Source organism: Narcine bancroftii, chromosome 8 (genome assembly GCF_036971445.1).
Source record: "Narcine bancroftii isolate sNarBan1 chromosome 8, sNarBan1.hap1, whole genome shotgun sequence".
Classification (NCBI taxonomy): Eukaryota; Metazoa; Chordata; class Chondrichthyes; order Torpediniformes; family Narcinidae; genus Narcine; species Narcine bancroftii.
The window spans coordinates 25,509,640-25,534,776 of NC_091476.1; the positions used below are offsets into that span (position 1 = coordinate 25,509,640).

General features: G+C 39.5%; 1 protein-coding gene across 15 annotated transcripts in view; it reads right to left on the reverse strand.

Annotated features, from left to right (window-relative positions):
- Positions 1–25,137, reverse strand: part of LOC138740512 (Krueppel-like factor 8) — a 151,173-nt gene that overhangs the window by 30,956 nt on the left and 95,080 nt on the right. For all 15 annotated transcript variants that reach the window (XM_069893252.1, XM_069893257.1, XM_069893253.1 and 12 more), the window contains one exon: positions 1,592–2,156. In XM_069893252.1, coding sequence (XP_069749353.1) covers positions 1,592–2,156 — 565 coding nt within the window. The remainder of the gene's footprint in view (positions 1–1,591; positions 2,157–25,137) is intronic.

Genomic DNA, 25,137 nt, shown 5'->3' on the forward strand with positions numbered 1-25,137 from the left:
GTGTGCTCCATCAATGCAGAGCTAGAGGAAAGGAGACAGGGAAAGGGAGAGTCAGAGAAAGAAGGGGGGGGCGGAGAGAGAGAGAGAGAGAGAGAGAGAGAGAGAGAGAGAGAGAGAGATAGAGGAAAGGAGACAGGGAAAGGGAGAGACAGAGAAAGAAGGGGGGGAGAGAGAGAGATCGCTAGAGGAAAGGAGACAGGGAAAAGGAGAGACAGAGAAAGAAGGGGGTTAGAGAGAGATCGCTGGAGGAAAGGAGACAGGGAAAGGAAGAGACACAGAAAGAAGGGGGGAGAGAGAATGATCGCTAGAGGAAAGGAGACAGGGAAAGGGAGAGAGAGAAAGGGGGGGGAGAGAGAGATTGCTAGAGGAAAGGAGACAGGGAAAGGGAGAGACACAGAAAGAAGGGGGGGAGAGAGAGAGATCGCTGGAGGAAAGGAGACAGGGAAAGGGAGAGACACAGAAAGAAGGGGGGAGAGAGAATGATCGCTAGAGGAAAGGAGACAGGGAAAGGAAGAGACAGAGAAAGGGGGGGGAGAGAGAGATCACTAGAGGAAAGGAGATAGGGAAAGGGAGAGACAGAGAAAGAAGGGGGGGAGAGAGAGAGATCGCTAGAGGAAAGGAGAGGATTAGGGAGAGACAGAGAAAGAAGGGGGAGAGAGAGAGATCGCTAGAGGAAAGGAGACAGGGAAAGGGAGAGACAGATAAAGAAGGGGGAGAGAGAGAGAGAGAGATCGCTAGAGGAAAGGAGACGGTTAAGGAGAGAGATGTGGGGGCATGAATGGAAATCAGAGTAGTTGATATTAATGCTATCTGGTTGGAATGTGCTCAGAAGAAATAAGAGGTGCTGTTTCTCCAATTTGGGGGTAGTCTCAGTCTGGCAGTGCATGGAACGTGATGTTGGCACAGGAACAGGTTGGGGAATTGAAATGGGTTGACACTGTGAGATCCCTATTATGTGATGGGCAGGGCAAAGATGCTCAGTGAAGCGATCTCTCAGTCTGTGCTCAGTCTCTCCGATAGGGACCACCAGGGGAACACCAGATGCAGTAAATGACTCCCGCAGATTTGCAAGTGAATTGCTGCAGTTTACACAGTATGGTGAGGAGAACCTGTAATCGGTTTATCTTGCTTAAAAGGAACACCAAATACTTCTGAGAATACCACAAATAAGGGCAAAAATCCTAAAACATCTTTACATCTCTCAGAGGTGGAAGGCAGCTCCACCACTTCCCTTTACTTTAAAACCTGTGCAGAAAAATGCAAAAAAAAAAAAATCGACCACAAAAGGAACGACTTCCAGAATTCTGAATGGATTGATTTCTAGAATGTCTTACAAATTTAAAGGAACTTCAAGTTCCAGTTTCAGCTAAACCTGAAGACATGAGTTGATAAGTTTTACCTAAATCTCCAGCTGACTGACTGATGCCTCAAGGCTAGGCAACCACAGCAAGGTCACATGGCTCTGCGTATGGAAAGATAACCAATTGCTAAATCAGTATCATCGCTATGGGGCACAAGTTCATTGCATCAACATTTGCAGGCTGTCTAATTGATTGAACAATTAATCAAAAATCAAAATCATCTTTCTTACCTGCTCCTTCACTTTTTCCATCGTCCCCGATAAGAGGGACAGTGATTGACGACGCCACACCATCTGGCTGCACTGCTGTGTAGACCACGGGCAATGACTGGACGACCACAGGCAAGTGTTGGAGGTTTCCCATTTTCCTAGGCAAGCTGATTGACGGCACAGTGTGTATGACGTGCAGAATCTGCTGACCTCCTACTCCCTGCGATGAGGCCAAGATAGAGCCTGGTGATAACACTGCTGGGATGGCTGAAGTAACATTGACTGGTCCCCTGGGTGAAATGTCTAACGTAGAATATGAAGACGTTGCTGTAATGATTGGAAATGATGAAACAAGTGGTGCCACTGGTGAGGTCCTAGATTTATTTAAGGACAAATCAACAGGTTCTGTCTGTGGCTGGAAGTCATCATTTGAAAGTAGTTCCTCTGGTGGTTCCATTTTAATGTTGCTTAGCAACACTGGTGCATCTTTCTTCAGATCACCAAGCAGCATGGAAGATTCCATTTTCACATTATTTATTAACATGGGGACGGATTCCGTTTGCTCGCATTCAGAGGTTTGGACTGACTGTGAAGAGAAAAGATTTATCGTTAAAATGTTTGCAAATGTGAAAGTCTCCATTCATTATTTACTTCAACAAGGCAGTGCACACAAATTGACTTGTGCAATTTTCTTCATGCATTCAAGTCTAAAGAAGAAAGAAAGGTTTATATTTCAGCTTCACTGGCGATCTCAAAACAAATCAGAAAATGATACTGTAAGTATCCAAGAACAAGAAATTACTAAAAGATAAAAGATTACTGTGCTGTTTGATAGATGATGCAAGATATTTGCTCTTGAAAAAGAACTTATCCTCTAACTCATTTGGTTGGTGTCAAGTCTCAACGAGTTCACACATTTCCTGCTTCAAACGGATAGAGTGGATTAGTTGGTGAAAGTATATATAACATGAAAACTTGACAATACTATTCAGATAGTCTCTCAAACCATCAACACTGCAATCCCAATAGTTATTTCAACACAGAAGCCCCTCAGTTTTCCTTTATGGAAACTTCTGTGCTGCAACCAGACCCACACTTCAGAAGTACTGGGCTGATGATTCTGAGCTCCCCACTACCAAGACTGAAGTAGTAGAGGGAATTATCTCTTACTAACTGGGTATAGATACTTTAACAGCTTAAATCAGTATACATTTACCTATTTTACAGCTACTGCTGTTATATTTTAGCTATTATAATTAAATCTCTCCTTTGCTACCAGTGTGTATACCAATCACATTTTAGCCCCTTTCATTCTTGCAAGTGGTCCCAGGAATTAATCGGTCTTTAAAGTGTCTAATGTGAAAGAAAAATTGTCTCAATCCTGGCGTCAGATGACATAATTGATGGCCTCAACCCCTAGTACAAACCCCGGCGTCTGCAGACGGCAACCTTGAAATCAGGCAAGTGTAGAATGGGTAATTGCATTGTGGAATTGAAATAACCCAAGTTTTAACGTGAGTGCAGGAACATGAAGGAAGAAATAATTAAAATGAAGGTATAAACTTTGCCATGGGAAAGTTGCAGAGGGAGGGGGAGAGAGAGAGAGAGAGAGAATAAATAGCAATAGTAGACAATTTTTAAACAGCGTGGGAAAGTTGGTAGTCCGAGAGCACAAAATTTATAAAGGCCAAGGGAAAAAAGCGATGGCAGGCCTGACTTCCCAGAATGTCATGCAGCAGAGAAACCCCTCCTGGAGTGCTCCGTGCATGCAGCCATGCATACAGCCCTTTCTCTGCCACACAGAATTCTGGGAGGGCAGGTCTGCGGCATTTATATATCGTGCACAATAGCGCTACTAACTTTCCCATGCTGTTTAAATTGTGTGCAATAGTGCTACTAACTTTCCCACAGTCTTTATACATTGTGCTACCAATCTTCCCACACTGTTTAAAAATTGTCCACTATTGCTATTTTTTATATTACTTTCCGACAGTCCCTTATAAAGGTTTATAAGGGACTGAAGGGCTCATACTATGCTGTACATAAAGCTTAATTATGTTATAAAATTAGTTATGATTAATTTTGTTTAAATGTAATACACTGATCAGGATTTAGGGCAGGTTCACCATCACTTGATGCATCATGACGTCACCGGTAGAAGGTAAAACAATCCTAACCCAGGGGATGGTTCCTTACAAGTGTGAAAGCATTCAGTGTTCCAGTCAGGAGTGCTCAAGTGTGGAAAGCCAAACCCCCATTCCTATCCCGAGTCCCTGAACGGCCAATTTAGTGGGACACAAGTAGGAGAGCAGCTAGTGTTTGAATTGTTTTGGCTCAAAGGAATTTATTGAACCTAGAGATCTCCAAAACATTAGATTTCCAGTTTAAGGCTACCTAAAGCACTCCCCTTTTGCTTCTCTCCTAAAAAAGTTAAGATAATTGATGAACTTATATTTGGACTATTTGTTGTTGCACTATCTTGGAAAAGTAACCATTAATCATGAGCTTTTGACAGAGAACCTTGTGGGAAAAGAATGTCTGTATACAACATGATTGTAGTAAATACTCAGCAGACCCCACAGCATCGACTGGAGACAAAGATAATATATCCAATGTTTTGGGCACGAGCCCTTCATCAAGGTACGAGCAAAACCTTGCCACGGCTATGAGCAAGCCAGAGCAAAACTGGTCCTAGCTAAACAAAAAAGTCTGCTGAATCTTAGTTCGTGCAATATACAAACGTGCTAGAGAAACTCGGCAGGTTACGTAGAATCCGTAAGAAGTAAAGGGTGATCAATGCTTCAGGCCTGGGTCCTTCATCAGATAAGAATTGTTCTGGAAAGTCTCAGCAAAGAGAAAGTCAGGAGTGAGGTACAAGGCAAGGAGAAGGAGGGTTGAATATTAAAGGGTGATTAGAAAGGTTAGGGCAAGAAAGAGTTAGTAAGATCATGGAGAAAGGAGGTTTGATATGACACCAGAAACCCTGGCAAATTTCTACAGATGTGTGATGGAAAGTGTGCTGACTGGCTGCATCATGGTCTGGTATGGGGACCACGATGAGTGCAAAGCCCTCCAAAAGGTAGTGGGCACAGCCCAGGACATCACAGGCAAAACCCTCCCTACTATTGAGAACATCTACAGGGAACGCTGCTGTCAGAGAGCAACAGCAATCATCAAAGATCCACACCACCCAGCAGAAGCTCTGTTCTCGTTGCTGCCATCATGAAAGAGGTATAGGTGGGCCAAGACTCTCACCACCAGGTTCAGGAACAGCTGCTACCCCTCCACCATCAGACACCTCAACAACAAACTTAATCAGACTCATTTAAGGGCTCTTGTGCACTTGATTTTCTTTTTCTCAGTTAGTTTGTTTACATTCATTATCTGTTTACAGTTCTTTATTTGTTTACATTTATATACTGTGACCTGTTTTCTTTTTGCACTACAATGAGTGGTAATTCTGCTGCACCTATAGGAAAAAGAATCTCAGGGTTGTATGTGATGCCATGTATGTACTCTTGACAATAAATCTAAAATCTGAAAGGGGACATGGCAATCTGTTGATGGGAATGTGACTGGAGTTCTGGGAATGGGCCCATGATTGTCAGTCAGTGGAATACAGGGGTTACCATACAAGGATCATTTCAGAGTTTGGTTGGGTAGCAAAGGAGGACCAGATAAAATCATTACTTAAAAAGGACTGAGAAGGCTCAAGCAGGTTTCTGTCAAGAAAGAGGCGAAGCAAGGCCTGTCCGACTATGAAAGCTATATCTCGACATGCTGACATTAGCATGAACAGCTGTGTTCTTCTGTGCACTAGTAAGTCAGGTACATGGAAGGCCCAGAGGGAAAATTAGACTTTTCAATTCACATATAATTTCCTCGTACAAGAATGTTGGGCACAATGAAGGAAATTTTTACAGGTTCTCTCATAAATGTCCACAGGGACTTCAGGATCTCAAAGTAACTCTTGCAGAAAATAATAGTGGTAATTCCTTCATTGTTGCAGTAGCATTGTTTTAATGCTGCACTCTATGGGTCCAAGCAAATAAATAATTCAAAATCAAGAACATTCAAATGGCATCTGTGAATTTGACTGGAAATCTAATATTTTTAGTATTACTAGAAACCAACGCAAGAAATTGGCTGGTTGGAACAGATGCCAACATTTTTTAACCTAACATCATCACAGAAACTCACGGCATAGAATGAGACTGTTCAGCACATGGCCCTGCTGGTTAACCCCACTTCCAAGCTCATGCAGATATGACTGATCATGCACTCATTCTGGTACTTTATAAATGTTACAGAGGAAGGTGATGTGTAAAAATTGATCTGTAATGCTTTTCTAGAAATAGTTGCATTACTATTTATGTTTCTGTTAATTTTAACCTCCAATAGAAATTCCATCCCCTTGTCCTTGTGGAAAGGGTTCCACAATATGACAATACTATTGCCAGAGAAAGTGGAGGATATTAGGTTATTCCTGACAGTCAACCCAGACAACCATACTGCTGTCCCACTGCGAGCATATTTCATCTGCTCCATATTGGGCATGTACTACAATGCTAAATCTGCAAGGGCATTTAGGTTCATCATTTTTTAAAAAATATCACAATTCAAGAGTAATGAACATGATGCTTTCATAAGCTGCAAGAAAATATCAATTTTCATAAACCTGTCAGCATTTTAATTCACAGTACAGCTGCAGCCTTTAACGATCTCTCGCTACAAATTCACACCATTACTGCAAGTAGTGCGATCTTTGCAATGGCAGAGAACAAATCAGGGCAGGGTCCAACTCCCACTTTGTGGGAGTTTGACACTATCATCACTTGTCTCATTCAAACTCAAGGAAAAGTGAAAAAGTTCCAAGTTCCAAGTTTCAGGGAAAGGTAGGGCAGGTTGGTGGAAGGTGGGGTTGGTGAGGGTGGGGAGGAAGGACAACAAAAAAGGGAAGGTAGAAATTAGCCTCCGATTGAAGAGTAAACCACACAGTTTCCTCTCTTCTTTCCATTGCCCTTCCCCCAATGTTTCTCTAAGTTCAAGCATTTTTCATTTCTCTTCCCCAGCTCAGATGAAAAGTCATCAATCCATAATGTTACCCTGCTTCTCTCTCCACAGAAGTCGCCTGATCTGTGGAGTTTTCCAGGTTTGTGTTTTCATTCTTGAAATGACTGCTATGTGCAAATCTATATCTAAATATATTACACAGAAAAAATGAGATTCTGAGGTTTATAGGTAACTATTGAATTATTTTTAACAGCATTAATAGTTCATGATGTCTGTTCCGTTTTTAATTGCCATGCTAATACCTTGTGAGCTCTTTCACCCAATACATAATAACATTGCTTAGATTGGTAAATTAAATGCTCATACTGATAAGTTTGTAATGTATTATAACGTAATTTGAACTTTATTAAAGCAGTTTTTTTTACCTTCTGTAACATCTTTCTGAAATTCCTTTTCCAACTCAGTAATTTGTTTCTCCAATGTTAGACTTTCCGCCACATATTGTTTTTTTAACTTTCGTAGTATAACTAATAATTTGCCCTCGCAAATATGCTTTCAAAACGTCCCACGGTACAAAATTACTATGTACTGAATTAACATTCTCAGCCAAAAACAAAGTAATCTGTTCCTTAACAAAAGTAATAAACTCTGGTTTCCTTAGTAGCATTGTATTAAACCTCCATCTATAAGACGATTGTACCACTTCTGGACTTAGGAGAAAAATAACATAGAATGATCCGATATAACCCGACTTTTATATTCAGCCTGTGGTACTCCACCTTGCAAGTGTGCCGAAACCAAAAAAAAGTCTATTCTAGAAAATGAATCATGTCGAGATGAATGAAAAGTCTTTCTCTGTAGGGTTTACTCTCCAAACATCAACCAAATTCAAATCTTTCATCAAAGCTCCTATTTGTGTTGCTACCTTAGAGTTCCTTATACTTTTTGGAGATCTATCCAATAAAGGGTCCAAAACACAGTTAAAATCTCCCCCAACCAAAATATTATCATTAGCCTGATTTAGCAATAAAATAGCCTCCAACATGAACCATTCATCGTCTACATTAGGTGCGTAAATATTTAACAAAGTCCATGATTCAGAAATTTTTTTTATAATTCACCATCAAAACCCTTCCAGCATTTCCTTCAAACGATTACAATTCAAACGGTAATTTCTTATGAATTAAAATCGCTACACCCCTCACCTTAGAATTAAAAGAAGAAAACACATGACCAACCCACTCTCTCTTCAATTTCAAATGTTCTTTTTCGGTCAAGTGCGTTTCTTGCAAAAAAAGCAATATCAATTTTCATTCTTTTTGTATGAGCCAAAACTCATTTGCTCTTAATTGGATTATTCAAACCCTGAACATTAAAAGCTGCAAAATTCAAATTAGACATTTCTTCAATCTAATAATATATCACACTACTATAAAATATTGCTCCCCTTTCCAATTCCCTTAATATTCCCTCTAAACCTCAGGAAATCAATGATCAGTTTTATTCATTTTACCAAAAATTATATACTTCTGAGGGAAAGCAGGATGTTGGTTCTATTGAATCTTATTTATCTAAATTGAAATTACCTGTTTTGGGGGAAGAGGAGGATAAGGAATTGGAAGCTCCATTTATGGATTTTGAGATTAAAGAAGCTATACAGGAGATGCCGAATGGGAAGTCGCCAAGGGATGATGGATTTTCGGCTGAATTCTAAAAGGTATTTTATGAAGATTTATCCTCTGTATTTGGAGATGTATTGCATCAAATAACAGAGGATCAGTTGTTACTGGAATCTTGTTCGAGTGCTATAATTACGGTGATTCCAAAGAAAGATAGGGATCCATTGAAAGTATCTTCGTATAGGCCTATTTCTTTATTAAATTATCGCGAAAGTGTTAGTGAATAGACTTGCTAATATTTACCTCAGTTGATACACATAGATCAAACAGGCTTTATTAAAAATAGAAATGCATCGGATAAGATCCTTAGTTTGATAACATTGGTCAATGTTAGACAGCAACCCAACCATCCAATGGTGGTTGCATTGGATGGGGAAAAAGCTTTTGATAGGGTTGAGTGGAATTTTCTATTTAAGGTGTTAGAGAAGTTTAACTTTGGCCCTTATTTTATTGGTTGGGTTAAGGCTCTATATACAAATCCAATTGCTAGGGTGGTGACAAATGGTCAAATTTCTTTATCATTTAAATTGATGTGATCGACTCGACAAGGTTGTCCATTATCACCAGCCTTGTTTGCATTGGCTATCTAACTCTTAGCTCAGACAATACGACAGAATAAGATTAAAGGGATGAAAATTGCGGATGATGAATATAAGATTAATTTATTTGCAGATGATGTGTTGGTGTATTTGACAGAACCGGAGCAATCTTTGAAACAAGATTGTTTGTTGAAATTTGGAGAGATATCTGGATATAAAGTAAATTGGGTAAGAGTGAAATATTGCCAGTTGGGGAAGGAGATTATTCAGAATATAAAAATATTATAAAATGAAAATAGTCAGATAGAATTAATTATTTAGGAGAAATAGTAAATGCAGATTATCAATCTTTATTTAAATTAAATTATGTTCCTTCATTAGAAAGGATTAAAATGGATTTGATTAAATGGAAAGATCTACCATTAACATTAATTTGTCAAGTAAATTGTATTAAAATGAATATTTTTCCTCGAATCCAATATCTGTTTCAGTCGATACCATGTTTACATCCAAAGGGTTTTTTCAGGATTTGAATAGAGCAGTGCATGAGTTTTTATGGAAGGGAAAGTTAGCACGAGTAGCTTTACACAAACTTACATGGAAATATGCATTAGGTGGATTGCAGTTACTCCATTTTCAAAATTATTAAGCAGCTCAGTTGAAATTTGTTAGCAGATTGATGGATATGGATCAGCCTCCAAGTAGCGCGAAGATGGAAATGGCTTATATTTCCGAAGTTGAGTTGCATCAGTTTATATTTAAGTGGAATGTGAACTTATTATGGGAATGTAATATGCCAGTATTAAAACATTTGTTAAAGATATGGGTTAAAAGAAATATGGTTTTAGGATCAAAGGGTAAATTATCAATTCAAACTCCGTTATATTATAATCAGCTTATTCCTTTTTCAATGTTCAATAATCATTTAAAGAAATGGAATTTTAAGGGTATAAAGATTAGTTCAGGACTGTTTTGAAGAGGCCAGTTTCTTTCTTTTAATCAATTGAGGGAGAAATTTGATATATCTGTAAATTCTTTATTTGTGTATTATCAATTTAGAGCTTTGATAAAAGATAATTATGGTAAAGAATTGAATTAACCTATGTTAATGAAATTTGAATCTTTGCTTTCCTCTGTACCAAAGAAAGGTTATATTTTGTATATGTATCAATTGTTACAGGAAAGTATAGATAAACTGGAATGGGAGAAATCTAGGACTAAATGGGCAAGTGATTTAATTTATATTTTTCCTGAAGATAATTGGGACAATAGTGACGAATGTGCAAAATGGAATGGTTAATTTTTTTTTTAAAACACACGAGTTACATTTGACTCCAGAGAAATTGAAAAAATATGGGTTTAGTAATTTGGACTCTTGTTTTAGATGTGGATTATGTACTGGAACTTTTTTACATGCCATTTGGTCTTGTGTTGAAATACAACCATTTTGGGAAGGAATCAAGCTGGTTTTGGAAAAATTATTTAAAACTAAATTGCCATTAGACCCATCTATTTTTTTGTTGGGCTATATGGTTTCTTTGAAGAGATTGCAGTTAGATAAATTTCAAATTGCATTCATGCGTTTTGTGCTGTCTGTAGCATGAAAATGTGTAGCTAGTACTTGGAAAGATAATGTGGAGATTAATATAGGATGTTGGCAAAATAAATTGAGAACTTGTATTATTATGGAAAAAAATGACGTATTATTATGGAAAAAAATGAAATGCATGATAATTCTTTTTTTGTTAAAATGTGGTCTCCTTATTTAGAATATATGAATTTAGAAACACTTTGAAATACTGTATATATTCTATGTTTTATTTTTATATTTGCCTCCCCTTAAGGGGGCTGGCTGAAGGGGTGGGAGGGTGGTCAGGGTTTTTGTGTTTTTTTTTTATATACAAATAATTTTTTCTTTTTCTGTTGTTTTGGATTGCAAGTTGTTTAAATTCTTCTAAATAAAGTTTAAAAAAAAAGAAAAAATGAGATTCCAGAAATTGCTGAATTTGTTGTCGAGTCCAGATGAGTGCAACTAGCCCATAAAAATGTTCCACTTTTCTCTTTTGCCTATCACACCATTCCACATCTGCCACGTACAGCTTGCTCACACACCCAACTTGACCAAATTGTTTTGCAACTGTTGCTTCTTCCCCCACAACCACACCCAGTTTTGAGTTATTACCAAACTCAGGAATGCCACATTTGGCACTTGGTTCTCTCATCCAAATCATTGCTGATGGTTGTGAATAGCTGTTGAGAATGCCAGGTCAGTCCAGTTGCTCTCTTCCTCCTGAGCATCAGCCATGCTATTCCCAACATCCAGCAGCTCTGTGAAGTGTGCCTTAAAGGGAGACATGTCAGAGTTCGACCACATGTTTCACATCAAATGGAAAGATTCCAGACTCACAAATTCTGCCCCGAAACAAACCTCCCTGGCATCAACACACAGCTGAAATAATCCCAGATCAGATGGCCAGGACATGTCAGGAGGACACCTGATGATAGAATACCAAAACAAAAACTGGAGAACTGATTGAGGGCAAGCAGTTATGTGATGGACAATAAAGGAGATTCAGACTCTTTTTGTTCATCCCTGAAGTATTTCCACATTGACAAGCACCACTGAGTACAATAAAATGTTTGCCCCAGTGGTGCATTTGGTGGTGCAAAAGTGGGGCTTATTCAGAGGAAGCAAAGAGGAAAAGGCAATGTTGAAAATCAAGTGTCGTTGATCCCACACCCTCTCTACACCTTTGTGACAGGAACTCCCTAGCCCAAATTAGTCTAATCAGCCACCTTCATAAACATCGCAATGGTAAAGACTACATGCCACGATCTCACTCGCAAATGAGTGATGGACAACACAGACTTAAAGGTCTCATGCCCCTTTCAGAGAATTGCGAGGTAAATTGTCAGAAATTATATTTATTTGAGCTGGGACTATAAGGAATACATTTCTGCAGGGGTGTAAGCCATTATATTACTCTTTGGCTAATGTCACGATGTTTATGGGAAATTTGACTGGTTATTAATAATACATGCAGCATGTGTCATTTCAAGGCCTTGATGCTCCTAGTGACCCTGGCTGCATATTCATTTGGCAGCATAACACAGTGGAATACTCATAATAGCTCAAGATCTGTGTGAGATTGCCTACTGTACCATCTTTCCATCAAAACCATCTCCTTCTCCAGCATCAGTCACTTGATCTTGCATAGGAACCAACAACAGTGATTGATTTTCATCAGTGGGATCATCTGCAAAACTGATTAAGTTTCTCTAGGAATGTGTTCATTCAAGATTAAGATCTTTTTGCATTTTGTTCTGCCAATATCGATGACAAAGATATTATTGAAGGCTTATAAGTGGTGATGGTGTTTATGCAAATATCACTTTAGAAATGCAGAACATCTACTCGTCAAAATGATCAGCTCAGGTTCCCATTAAATGCCGACACTAATAGAGGTCATTGCTTATATGGTCCAATTAAATGGATAAGCACTTTAACATAATGCTGAGAGCTTTCTGCAATTCAAGCACTGCCTGAAAATATTTCTTGCCATTTATCTTGTTGGCAATTACATCACTATGTAAATTGTAAGCACTGACACGTCTATCAATGTGAGTGCCTGCAAAGCTCTTTAATGAATGCATTTAATTGAAATAAAATAATGTTGTCCCTGCCAATGGGTCCACATAATCACAGCTGAAGCTGGTTTGGGTTGGTGCCCATATAATGATTTTTTTCCCCCCACAGCTGAGCCTCTTAAAGTAATGAAAATTTGAGAAGGCAGGAAGGTCTGCATATATCTACAATCTTTATGTTTCCTTTACATCCAAGCTTTGTTATCCTGTATTTAATGGTAGATCCCCAAAGGTAAAGTGTCCAGGGTTCTGCATTCTTCTTAAATACTTCTCTGTAGACAGAGTATTTAAAGAGCTTCTACATGAGAGAAAGGGAAGAGGATCGTGTTACACTGAACTCTTAGCATGGTCCCCTTTCAGGAATTCCATGCATGACTCCTTAGTTCTATGCTGATTGGTGTGCGCTACAGGGCAAGGAACACATGGAATATAGTTTTCTTGAAGATTTGTGGATTTTCATGTCCCTGTCAGCATGTCAAGAGAGGATATCTCTGTCACACAGGTTCACACAATTCTCATCCTCTAGCGCCCATTATGCCAGATGAATAATTAAATCCCCTCCAGTTAGTGCAGGCGGATGGGGCTTACAGTGAAACTGGAATTTGAGGAGGCCCATGGATTGCACTCAGCTTCTGGTGAGCCTGTAACTTTTAATGCCAAGTGCCTCGCTGTAATTGTCAAAACATGAATAGGAGTCACAAGTTAAAGGACGGAGGGGATCTCCAACAGCCAGATTAACATTTTTGTTTCAAGTTATTTTCTTTTGGATACCTTCAGGACCTGAAGGAAGACTTTTTTTAAAGCATAAACAAAGATTGTGATGTCATTCTGCACAGTGTTCAGTAATAGTTTTAGGTTGTATGTATTTTTTTTTAATTTTATTTTTCAATCTGGATCCCAAGTAGAGGTCATATCCAGATACTCCACACAGATGCACAGTTCCACCAATAGTGGCAGATAGCATAACTGCACATGGACAGAGAGTACTGAAGTTTTTTATGATTCTGGATGTTGAAAAGAATTCCAGTCATATATAGACAAACTGAATAACTTTTTCGGCACCTGTCAGGAGTTCAATGCTAATAACTTTGTGGTTGTGGGTTTGTGAGAAAAATTAGAAGAAGCAATTGAAGACTGTGAAAATACTTTGATGCATTTATCAGAGGTGCAGCAAGCTGACGCTGAGGCCAAAATTAAAGCAAGTTTGAAGATACCAACACAGACCGACATGGCAGGACACCAACCCCCATCATTCCACTGGATTCTTCTGCTTTCTATCCCTTCACCTCCCTTTGGTTCCATCTGGTCTCTATACCAACTCCAGTTATCATATTCCAACACTGGCAACCTTGTTTCTAATAACCCACTCCATCCTGCATGACTCACCTTCCTCCACCTGACCTCTTTGCTTTCCTTGCCTCTCTCCCCCTTTGTCTAATATCTGCCACTCCTCTACCACATTTCACTTCTGGTTGCCAATCCTGTGTCGGGCTCCAGCTTCACCCCTCTCACCCTTTCCTCTTTTTCACTGGTTCTGTTACAACTTTCTTCAGTGCTGATGTGTTTCATCTCAAAACGTCAACAATTCTTTTACCCCCACTGATCCTTCTTGACCCACTGAGGTCCTCCAGCAGATTATTTTGACTCCGATGTGGCAGAAATCCAACAAGGTAGGTTTCTCTTTCATCTAGAATTGGAGATCAGTGTTTTAAAATAAGAGTCTACAGCACATTTCAGAAAGAGAGATGATGAATTTTCTTTGATCAGAGGGTCATGAGTCTTTAGGACACTCTTAGAGGCCATTGAAGAAAAATGTTAACCAGCTACCCCTTTAGATTTGAGAAGAAATGTGAAAGGTTATCAAATGGATGGGAATGGAGAGAGGTTTTTTTTAAGACATACACCACAGCAACAGGCCCTTCTGCCCAATTACACTCAATTTTTTTTGGAAGAGTGGGAGGAGAACCAGAAGGTACTCACACAGACAACAGGAATGTACAAACTCCTTACAGACAGTGCCAGTTTCGACCCCGGGTCGCTGGTGCTGTAACAGCAAAGCGCTAACTGCTACACTAAACATGCTGCCTCAAGTTGAAGTTACAATCCGATCAACCATGGTCTTATTAGGCTCGAGAGCTGAGTAGCTCAGAGTTCAAATATTCACACGTAGCCATTGATGGGGTGCTCACATATTTAACAAGAGGAACTCTGGCGAGAGTTTTAAAATGTAGCTTTGCAAATTTTGATGCTGAAGTCACTGGTACAGCAGTTCTTAGATAATATAATCATCAAGAAAAGCAACAATAATGCAGAGTAGACAAAAATATGCATGTGCGCTACAGCAGTAATAGAAATAGAAACAGAACATGCAAATGAAGGAGCTCCTAACAATTGTACTCGCTTGTGAGAGGTCTGAACCATTTATCCATGATGATACATAGCAAATGTTGAAACAGATAGTCAACAGTAGTAAATATTTCTCAGATGACTAAATAAGATACCTATGAGATTGCAGGGAACATCAACGAGGTCACAAAACTTTCATTTGAAAGTACAGTACCACTCGATTATCCAAAATCAGATTCTCTGAAATCCAAAACAAATTAGAAATCTTCATTTATCCGAAACTTTTTCAGCGCTGACCATTTCGGATAATCGGAGTTGTACTATAATATACAAAAGATTATATTGCCAGATATATTCATCAGAGCATACTTGACAAAGATTAATACTACATTTTATGGAAGAAATTGCTCAGGATATCCAATTCTTGATGCATTCATTTCCCCAACTCAGATGGACAAGGTGGTGAAGAAGGTGTTTGGCACACTGGCAAGGTACAGAGTACAAGAGTTAGGACATACTGATACAGCTGTACAAGGCTTTTGTGATTTGTACATGCAGTGTGGTCATCTAGCTGTGGGAAGTGCATCAGTAAATTAGAAAGGATGCAGAAAAGAATCACCAACATGTCACGGGGATTTGAGAGTTTGAATTATAGGAAGAGACCGGATAAGCTAGGTCTTTATTCCCTGGAGCGTAGGAGGCCTCATGGTAACCTTACAGAAGCATGAAGGACATGATTAAAGTAAATGCTCTCAATCTTTATCCCTGGGTAGATGGTTATAGAACAATAGAGCGCAGGTTTAAGCTGAGAGATGAAAGATCTAAGAGATACCTGAGCAGAAACTTTTTCACTCAGAGACAAGTCGAAAACTGGAACACAATACCAGAGGAAACTATAGAAGTTGGAACAATTTTGACATTCAAAAGCCATTTGGACAGATATATGGATTGAAAGGGTTTAGGAAAAACAATGGTGGCGCTGCCAGAGTTGCTGTAATGTAGTCCTGCCACTGGTGAGGACCAAGAGAGAGCATAAAATGGAGACACAGCACTGCTCTGAGGGGGTCAACCACCTGCCCCTATTGCCAGCGGATCTGTACATGCATTAAATGGTCTGTTAAAGGAGTCAATAATATTTTTAAGAAAGATCTTGCAACTGTGGAGGTCTGTGCCCAAGATGGTGGCGTCTGTGCCAACAATTGCCTAACTTCGGGGGAGCAGCGGACTGACACAGAGCGACAGAAACGGGAAGTATAGCCCTTGTTGAGAAGGAGAAGCAGAGGAGACGGGGCGGTGACCACGGCAGTGGACCAGCGAAGGACTCAGTAACTGAGGGACCCATGCAGGCTGCAGGTGACTGGTTCATGAGAACCAGGCATCAGAGCCGGGATTCAAGAGGATGGTGGGGGTAAGACTGTAAACATGGAACTGGAAAGTTCTGAGAATAAATAAGCTTCATGCATTTAAATTTTGGGTGGCCACATCTAAAACAGTAAAGTTCCTGGTATCTGCCATTGTTGATGTTGGATATGTGTATTTTCTAGTTGTTTGTGAGTTACAATGCCCAGGTATTTTTTTTTAATTTACTCATTTACACTGCAGAGAAATAGATCAGAGGTCAATCCACAGGACCATAAGAGTGGCAGAGAGGATCACGGAAGTCTCCCTCCCCTCCCATAGATGTAATCTACTGGGATCATTGTTTGAAGAGGACACGCAAAATCACTGAAGACCCTTTCTATCTGCACACGGCATCTGTCAGCTGCACCTGTTGGGGAAGAGATACAGGAGGATCAGAGCCAGCACCACTAGGCTGAGGAACAGCTTCTTCCCACGGGCAGTGAAACTACTGAAGAACCAAAGGAACTGCTCACATTGACCATCCAAGACTATCTTATGCACAAAACAAAATCTACTTATTTATTTATTATTTGTATTCATGAAATACTTGTCCTGCATATGTATTGTTTGTACATGTGTGTGTTATGTCTGGTTGTGTGTCTGCATATTTTGTACAGAGGACCGGAGAATGCTGTTTCTTCAGGTTGTACTTGTACAATGACAATAAACTTGACTTGACTACAGCACAGTAAGTGGCCCTTTCGGCCCATAAGCCTGTGCTACCCAATTAACCCATGATCCCCAGAAAGTTTCGAAGGATGGGAGGAAACTGGAGTGCCTGGAAGAAACCCATACAGACACGGGGAGAACATACAAACTCCTTAAAGACAGTGCTGGATTCTAACCTCGGACTCAGATGCTGGTGCTGTAACAGTGTTACACTAATTGCTACATTAAACGTGCCGCCCTGCTTTAAGAATAAACAGTTTAAACAGACAAAAATAATCTATTGTACTTACATTGAACAATCTTGACTTCCATGAATATACAAACCTTAAAGGACTTTGCTTTATTTTCAGTCACATTGCTTGAAAAAATTTAACCATCACTGTACATTCAGGTTCCTCCCCATCCACGGAGCCACCCGAAAGACAAACAGTAACATTACAGATAATTAACGCCCAGATAAAGCCTCTGACCGGAGCGACTCTTACTAAGCAGGGATAAGGAGACACTTTAAGAGAGTCACCCCAACGGCGAGTGGCATCAACCAGCTCTTCATTTTGGGCGAAGCTATTGCTGTTTCACACAATTTATTCAAACAGCTGCTAAAGGGGTTATACTGCAAATAAAATCCAAAAGCAAATTATCTGTCTGTAATATTAACTGTTCTTCTCTCCTTGAATGCTATCTATTTTGCTGAATATACCTAGTATTTTCTGGTTTTATTTCAGATAATTAGACATTTATATTATTATTTATAAAATAATTTTCTTTTGTCACTTTTTTTTAAAGGCACTAACTTGATTTGTGCAGTTAATTTCAGAGCTAAGTCTCTCACTCAGGGTCTCCAGCAACAAAAATTCTACAGGAGTCAGATCAAATTTCCCACCATGGACAGAAAGATAGTTTCAATTATTTTTTTTTTTAAACACCAGGATGGATGTACAAGAGTTTACCTCAGCTTCAAATTGAAGATCACCAGTATTCATTCTAAAACAAACTTTTAAGACCTTGGTCATTAATTGCAATCATTTCAGAAACTAACCCCTAAATGGCAAACTAGCAAGAGAGAAAATACATGTATACTTTATTTAATCTGATTATTTAAATGGTGACTACAAATTACATGTGTAGTGAAACAAGAGGGTAATTGGCTAGATAATTGGATATTGGCTGAAAATGTCTTCTGGCTGATGAATTTTTCCTTTAGTCTGCAGTTAAATATAAACTCACCATTCAATGTGGCACCACAAAATTATGCAGAAACCGGTTCCCACCGAGTTGGAGGGCATCACCTGGATTGGTACCAGCACCTCAGTGACAACTAGATTATTTAACTCACTCATTTCCACTAGACTTCACCCTCATTCCACACTTTCAATTGATGAATATTAAATTACCTCCTACACTACAGGTAGCTTTTTGGTGCTCTACTGGCATGAGGATCAACTCGGATGCAGCCCAAGTTAGTCTTTTGAGACCCAGCCACTTGGTTATGAAACTAGAGAGCTCCATAAGACCAATCAATCATGTTTAATCAAAAGTCAACGTTCCAGGCAAAAGAGATGATTTGACACACAACTGAACCACAAACACTGCCTTCCATAATGTTTGAGACAAAGACATTTCTTTTATTGCCCCTGTGCTCCAGCTTTAAATTTGTAATCAAACAATTCACATCTGATTAAAGTGCACATTCCAGAGTTCATTCAAGGTTACTTGTATACATTTTGGTTTGACCATGTCGAAATTACAGCACTTTTTAATGCATTGTTCCCCCATTTCAGGGCACTACTGTGTAATGTTTAGGATATTTGGCTTCATAGGAGTTTGAGATTACTAAACCACGTTTAATTGCTTCATTGGTGCAGGTATGAAAGTTTGGCTTACCTCTAAGCTTTTGATCACCTTGGAGTCTGTAGTTGCCATTTTTCCACACAAGGACCAGACATGTACTAATGAAAGTCAAAGAAGCCATTATGAGGTTGAAAAACAAGAATAAAAGAGTAAGAGATATCGCCCAAACTTTAGGATTACCAAAATCAACAGTTTGGAACATCATTAAGAAGAGAGTACTGGTGAGCTCAATAATCACAAAAGGGTTGGTATTCCAAGGAAGACCTCCACTGCTGATGGCAGAAGAGTTCTCATCATAATTGAAAAAAAAAATCATCAAACGCAAGTTCAATAGATCAGAAACACTTTTAAGGAGGCAGGTGTGGATGTGTTAATGACTGCTGTCTGCAGAAGACTTCATGAACAGAAATACAGAGGCTACACTGCAAAATACAAATCACTAGTTAGCTACAGAAAGGATGGCCAGATTAGTTTGCCAAGAAGTATTTAAAGAGCCTGCAGAATTATGGAAAAAGGTCTTGTGGACAGATGAGACCAAGATTAAGCTGTATCAGAGTGATGGCAAGAGCAAAGTGTGGAGGCATAAAGGAATTGCCCAAGATCCAAAGCGTACTATCTTTGCCATGGTTTGCAGTGTAGCCTCTGTATTGCTGTTCATGAAGTATTCTGTAGACATTAGACAGTGACATATACACGCCTGCCTTTTGAAGAGAGTTTCTGATATGTCAGACCCGTTTGGGGATTTTTCTTCATTATGATGAGAATTCTTCTGTCATCAGTAGTGGAGGTCTTCCCTGGAATACCAGTCCCTTTGAGATTGCTCATCTTACCAAAACACTCTTTCTTCTTAATGATGTTCCAGAATGTTGATTTTGGTCATCCTAAGGTTTAGACGATGTCTCTTACTGTTTTATTCTAGTCTTTCAGCCTCGTAATGGCTTCTTTGACTTTTATTGGCACAACTCTGGTCCTCATGCTGAACAATAGCAACTAGACTCCAAAGGTGATCAAAAGCTTAGAACCAAACCTAGCTCTCTTACATCTATTCCAATGAAGCAATTAAATATACCCAAGTATTCACAAACATCTGTGAAGCCAAATGTCCCAAACATTATGGTGCCCTGAAATGAAGGAACTATGTACAAAAAGTGCTTTAATTTCTACATAGTTAATCCAAAATGTATTAAAATAACACTGAATAAAATCTTGAATGTGTACTTTAATTCCATGTGAATTATTTGATTAAAAATTTAAAATTGTGGAGCACAGGAGCAAATAAACTTCCAAACATTATGGAGGGCATTGCACTTCAAAGCAGGTCTCTTGCCATGATCAAATCTCATTACAAATTGCAAGGGATGATTACTATTTTACACAATTGCAGAATGGTTATAAACTGCAAGTCTCAGAATTACAGTCACTAAATAAGAGCCATACAGTGGGGAATAATATTCACAGCAGTGCAGCACTCATCATGGAAGCAGTTATTAAACGAGCCCAGCACTACCACAAATCAGCATTAGCCAGCAGGAATCCTTGGCTTTATGGGCACGTCTCTGCACTTGCAATGACACTCGTAAAGAACAAAGAAACAAATCTCCAACAGTAGGGGTAGTTCTCGTATCACATTAAAAAATGTCCATTTCTCCACTCAAAAAAATAGAACAAGTATTACCATGGGAGACGTCATTTTTTCTTCTTCTTTCAATTGTGGTCCTGCAAAGTATTGCATTTTAAATTAAATCTTGTTCTCTCCTAAGCAAGTACATTGTACTTGATATTAAAAAAAAGTGAAACCAAAACATGTTCTGTACTTCCTTTCCTGCATATTGTCCTGTTTGATAAAACATAATTTTGCCTCTGTAATAATACAACCCTGCAGTATTCTGCACAGTTCCTGAAGGCATACTACCCTGCTTTATTATCCTTGCCTCTACATAAAACACATACACATGCATCAGGCCAGTATGCTCCCATTCTCCCAAACATATACTCATTTCCAAACATACAGCACCCTTCCTGTACTAGAGGTCAGATTTGGTGTCCAATCCCACGGATCATTTTCTCGCTTGACAGCGAGCCAATAGTTGCCAAGGTAACGAGAGCTAGGCATGAACTTCCTGTCGGAGAACTGAAAATTGCACTGTACGCCTTTCACAGGTGCAGCAAAAGAGGGTGTGGGTCTTAAAGAAAACCTGGATTCAATTAGTGAAACAGGTCAAATCAGAGAGATTAAATTTATCCAAACCGTTGAAGGCATACACAGTTACAAAGAAAAAAAAAATCCTGCAGTGAAAACGTGAAGCTTCAGTACAGCTTTCCCCATCATGAGCAGGCCGCTGAACGCATCAGGCACTTCACAATGGCCTCTCTGTCGATTTCCAGTCAATACATTCAGCCACTGCAGCTTGTGAGACAATCAATGTTTCTACCCATAAAACATGATTGCCATAGAGTGCTGCAAATGCGTCACCCAGCTGGGTTACATGGACTAATTATAATTATTTCTGAAGCTTTAAGCAGTACTTTTTTCACATTTCAGACAATAAAAGGACACAGTGGGTGACTTGCATCACATGCTATACTTGAAAAACGTCTCTCAGATATTCTATCATGGGCAAGATTCAAATAGAAGGAAGCTTCTCATCGACACAGTGAAGGAGGCTGTCAATAAACCTTACCACCAAGAGGAACATCAAACTTAGAGAAAATTGCAGTAAATCCCCTGGTATCCAGCACCAATGCCGGAGAAGTGAATTTTCCAGTTGCTTGAGATGCATGTTGCATGATTAGCGAACTAATGTCAAGGTACGCCAATTTTAAACCTGCATTTTTTTTTACTGAAATCACTTGGCTTTCTAGCTTTCTTAATCATCTTGGGCTTGTTTGCTTTGAGTTCTGTCTGCTGATTCTCACACTATTAGCAATGATCATGTCGTTCTTCGTCCAAGGGTCGACATTCAGAGGAACGCTATGGTAAACTTCTGCAATTTATAGGCCGACTTCCGTTGATTTTGGTTGTTTTCTTTATTCTCTTTCTCGGCGTCGGTTACAACCACTAATGGGCCCCGCTGTTCAACAGAACCCTCTGTCTCGGGGCCGTGACACCAAACTGGGCAATGGATCACTGGCAGCATCCTCATCACCTCCTCCAGAAGCAGTCAACACTGAACAATCGTGGGCCACCAGTACATCAGTAGGTGATGCCATTACAGGTACTGGGGCTGCCTGGCTCTGCGTCGTAATCAGTGGACTGAAGCATTGGCATCTCAACACTGGTCCCCATCATACCAATATCAGAGTCACTGCTTGGCCTTTTATTTTTTTTAATTCTCGCAAATCATTTCCTTTAAATTATATTCGGTGTATCGGCTCGCTGTTTTGAAACATGGCCTGAAGATCGCTTGGAATCAGCCTCCAAGGAGACTCAATGCTGTCTTATTCTCCCCTCCCACTTATAGTATTCACCAAATCATTGCCCTATTGCCTGTTTCCATTGACTCAAGTTAAAGGCATGCTTTCCCTCACCATGTTCATAGACAGCTGACATTCCTTTTGTTCTTGTGATCTTAAGTTCTACCCATTTATTTCCCAAGATTTTTTTGCTGGCTGCTTGAATTCTGGAGAACAGGGTTTTTACTGTAATCCTAATCAATGCACTTTCAAAAATTTCCTTTAATTTGAAACACAATGACCTGAATATTCAGGTGACTAAGCCATCGAACCTAACCAGTCACTCACTATTACAATAGGAATTAGGGAAGACACCAAAAACAGCAATATGACAGTTGTCACGGGGGACATCAATATACAGGTAGACTGGGAAAATCAGGTTGGCACTGGATCTCAAGAGAAGGAATTTTTAGAATGCCTACTCGATGGCTTTTTAGAGCAGCTTGTGACTGAGCCCACTGGGAAAAAGACAATTCTGGATTTGGCATTGTACAATTAACCATATCTGATGAGTGATCTTAAAGTAAAGGGACCCTTGGGAGATCAACCCTGCAGTTTGAGAGAAGCTAAAATCAGATACATCAATATTACAGGTGAGTACAGACAACTGCAGAGGCATGAGTGCGGAGCTAGCTAAGTTGATTAGAAGTAAATGCTTTTTTTTAAAATATGCAACACAATAATGGTAACAGGCCTTTCTGGCCCACAAGTCTGTACACCAATTAACCAAAGAACCCTGTACATTTTTGAGGCATGGGAGGCAAGTGAAGCATCCAGAGAAAACCCATGGAGAATGCACAAGCTCCTTAAAGACAGTGTCGGATTCTAACCAGAGTTACTGGCACTGAAATAGAATTTATGTGAACCACTATGCCAACTGTCTCAAAGTTCATAGGTTCTTGATCAGTCAGGAAATCAAAGATTAGGTGGAAAAAGAGAAGAATGCGGTTCAAAGAAAATAACAAATCAGCCATGATCAAATGACTTAGCAACTTCGATGGGTTGAATTTTGCTATTGCATGTTATGTTCTCATCCCTGAAATCCACTCTTCCAAACGCAGTCTTCATCTTCAATTCGGCTCCCAGTTATAGAAGGAGCCCAATGCAATGCAGCACCTCTCCAAATGCAGTGGACAAGCGCTGCCCTAAAGAACTTTGTATGAATCTAGTGTTGGAGAACTCCTATACACAGTCAACCCACCATCAGAACGATTATTTTATTAATAAAAAATATACTTCCTTCAAACAAGCATTGCCTTAAAATTTTCTTTTAATTATTTTCTCTTTTTTCTATAAGTACATTATAATTTTATTAGTTTTTAAATAATTGCTACCCTTGAACCTATCTGTATATTTTGGCAACATGGAAACCCATATGAAATGAATGCTCCCTCTTAGGGCCAACCCTGTAATATTATTCAAGGGTGTGGCCAGAAAAGTCTCCACCATAAATAACAAGGAGGAAGTGTGACTTTGTATATCTGTTTTAGGAACTGTCCAAACCCAGGAAATCAAATTAAATGCTACTCAGAAGAACTTGCCCCCTATTTTAGTGGGATCAGACATTGTAAATTGGCTGAGCTGAAGTTCAGCTCATTTGGAATGGAGCTATTGCAGGATATGTGGGGGGAAAAGAGAACAAAATTTTAAGCTCTTTAAGCAGCCACTTGTCTCATTGTGCCCATGTTGGGTGCTGAGTGATCCATTTGGTTCCATTTCCTGCTTTTATTGCATAGACTTGCAAATAGTTCCCTTCAAATATTTATCCAATTCCCCTTTGAAAGTCAATAATCTTTCAGATAATCCATTCCAAAATACAACTTACTGGGAAGAAATAGTCTCAGCTCCACTCTGGTTCCTTCAGTAGTTATCTGCTGCATTTGCTTTCCAACCCAAACATATGCAAAGAGCCAAGCTCCTATACAACACATAGGCTTAAATGTGTTGAACTTTTGTCATACAAGTTTGTCCTTTACATAAATTCAGACCTTTTAAGAAATGACATTCTCCAAATGCTTTTCTTTCAACCTTTTTTCTACTCAAATTAAGTCTTCCAACTTGCTAAAAGTGCAGCGAATGAAAAAGCAAAATATCTCAACATGTTTGTGTCTTAAAATCACGGTGTACTTGTCAGATCACCAGTTCTGTCTCCATGTACTTCGAAGAGTCACTGTCACTCTTTGGCAGCTGAATGTTGATTCAGACTCCATAAGCCAAAATACCTGCGCTACTCATTAACAATGACAAACAGCATTGTGGGTTAATCCAATGCGGCTTTGAAAGTCACAAAAATAAGTTCAAAGTTCAAATTTATTGTCAGACCTGACAAACAACCCTGAGATTCTTTTACACGCTTGCCGGGCAGACTTTCTACTTGTCACTAACTGTAAATCAGAATCAGTATTTACTGTCACGAAGTTCGGTTCTTGTGGCAGCATCATAGAGCAAACATTCATATTATAACCATCTTACAACATTACTACATAAAAAAATAAAAATAATAGTGCACAAAAAGTAAGGCAGTGTCTTTGGTTCATTGATTATTCAGGAATCTGATGGCAGTGGAGAAGAAGCTGTCCTTGTGCCATTGAGTGCTCGTCTTTAGGCTCCCGCACCTTTTTCCCCCGATTGTGGCAGAGTGAAGAGGGCATGGCCAGGATGGTGGGGGGGGGGGGGGGGTCCTTTGAGGATAGAGGCTGCTTTTTTAAGACACCATCTCATGTAGATGCCCTCAATGGAGTGAAGTCTGGTGCCTATGATATCACTGGCCGAGTTAACAACCTCTGGAGTTTATTCTTGTCCTGAGAGTTGGCACCTCCGTACCAGGGAGGGAGGCAACCAGCCAGAATACTCACCACTGTACACCTGTAGAAGTTTGAGAGTCTCTGGTGACATACCAAATCTCCTCAAACACCTCACAAAGTATAGCTACTGGTGAGCCTTCTTTGTGATTGTATCAACATGGAGTCTC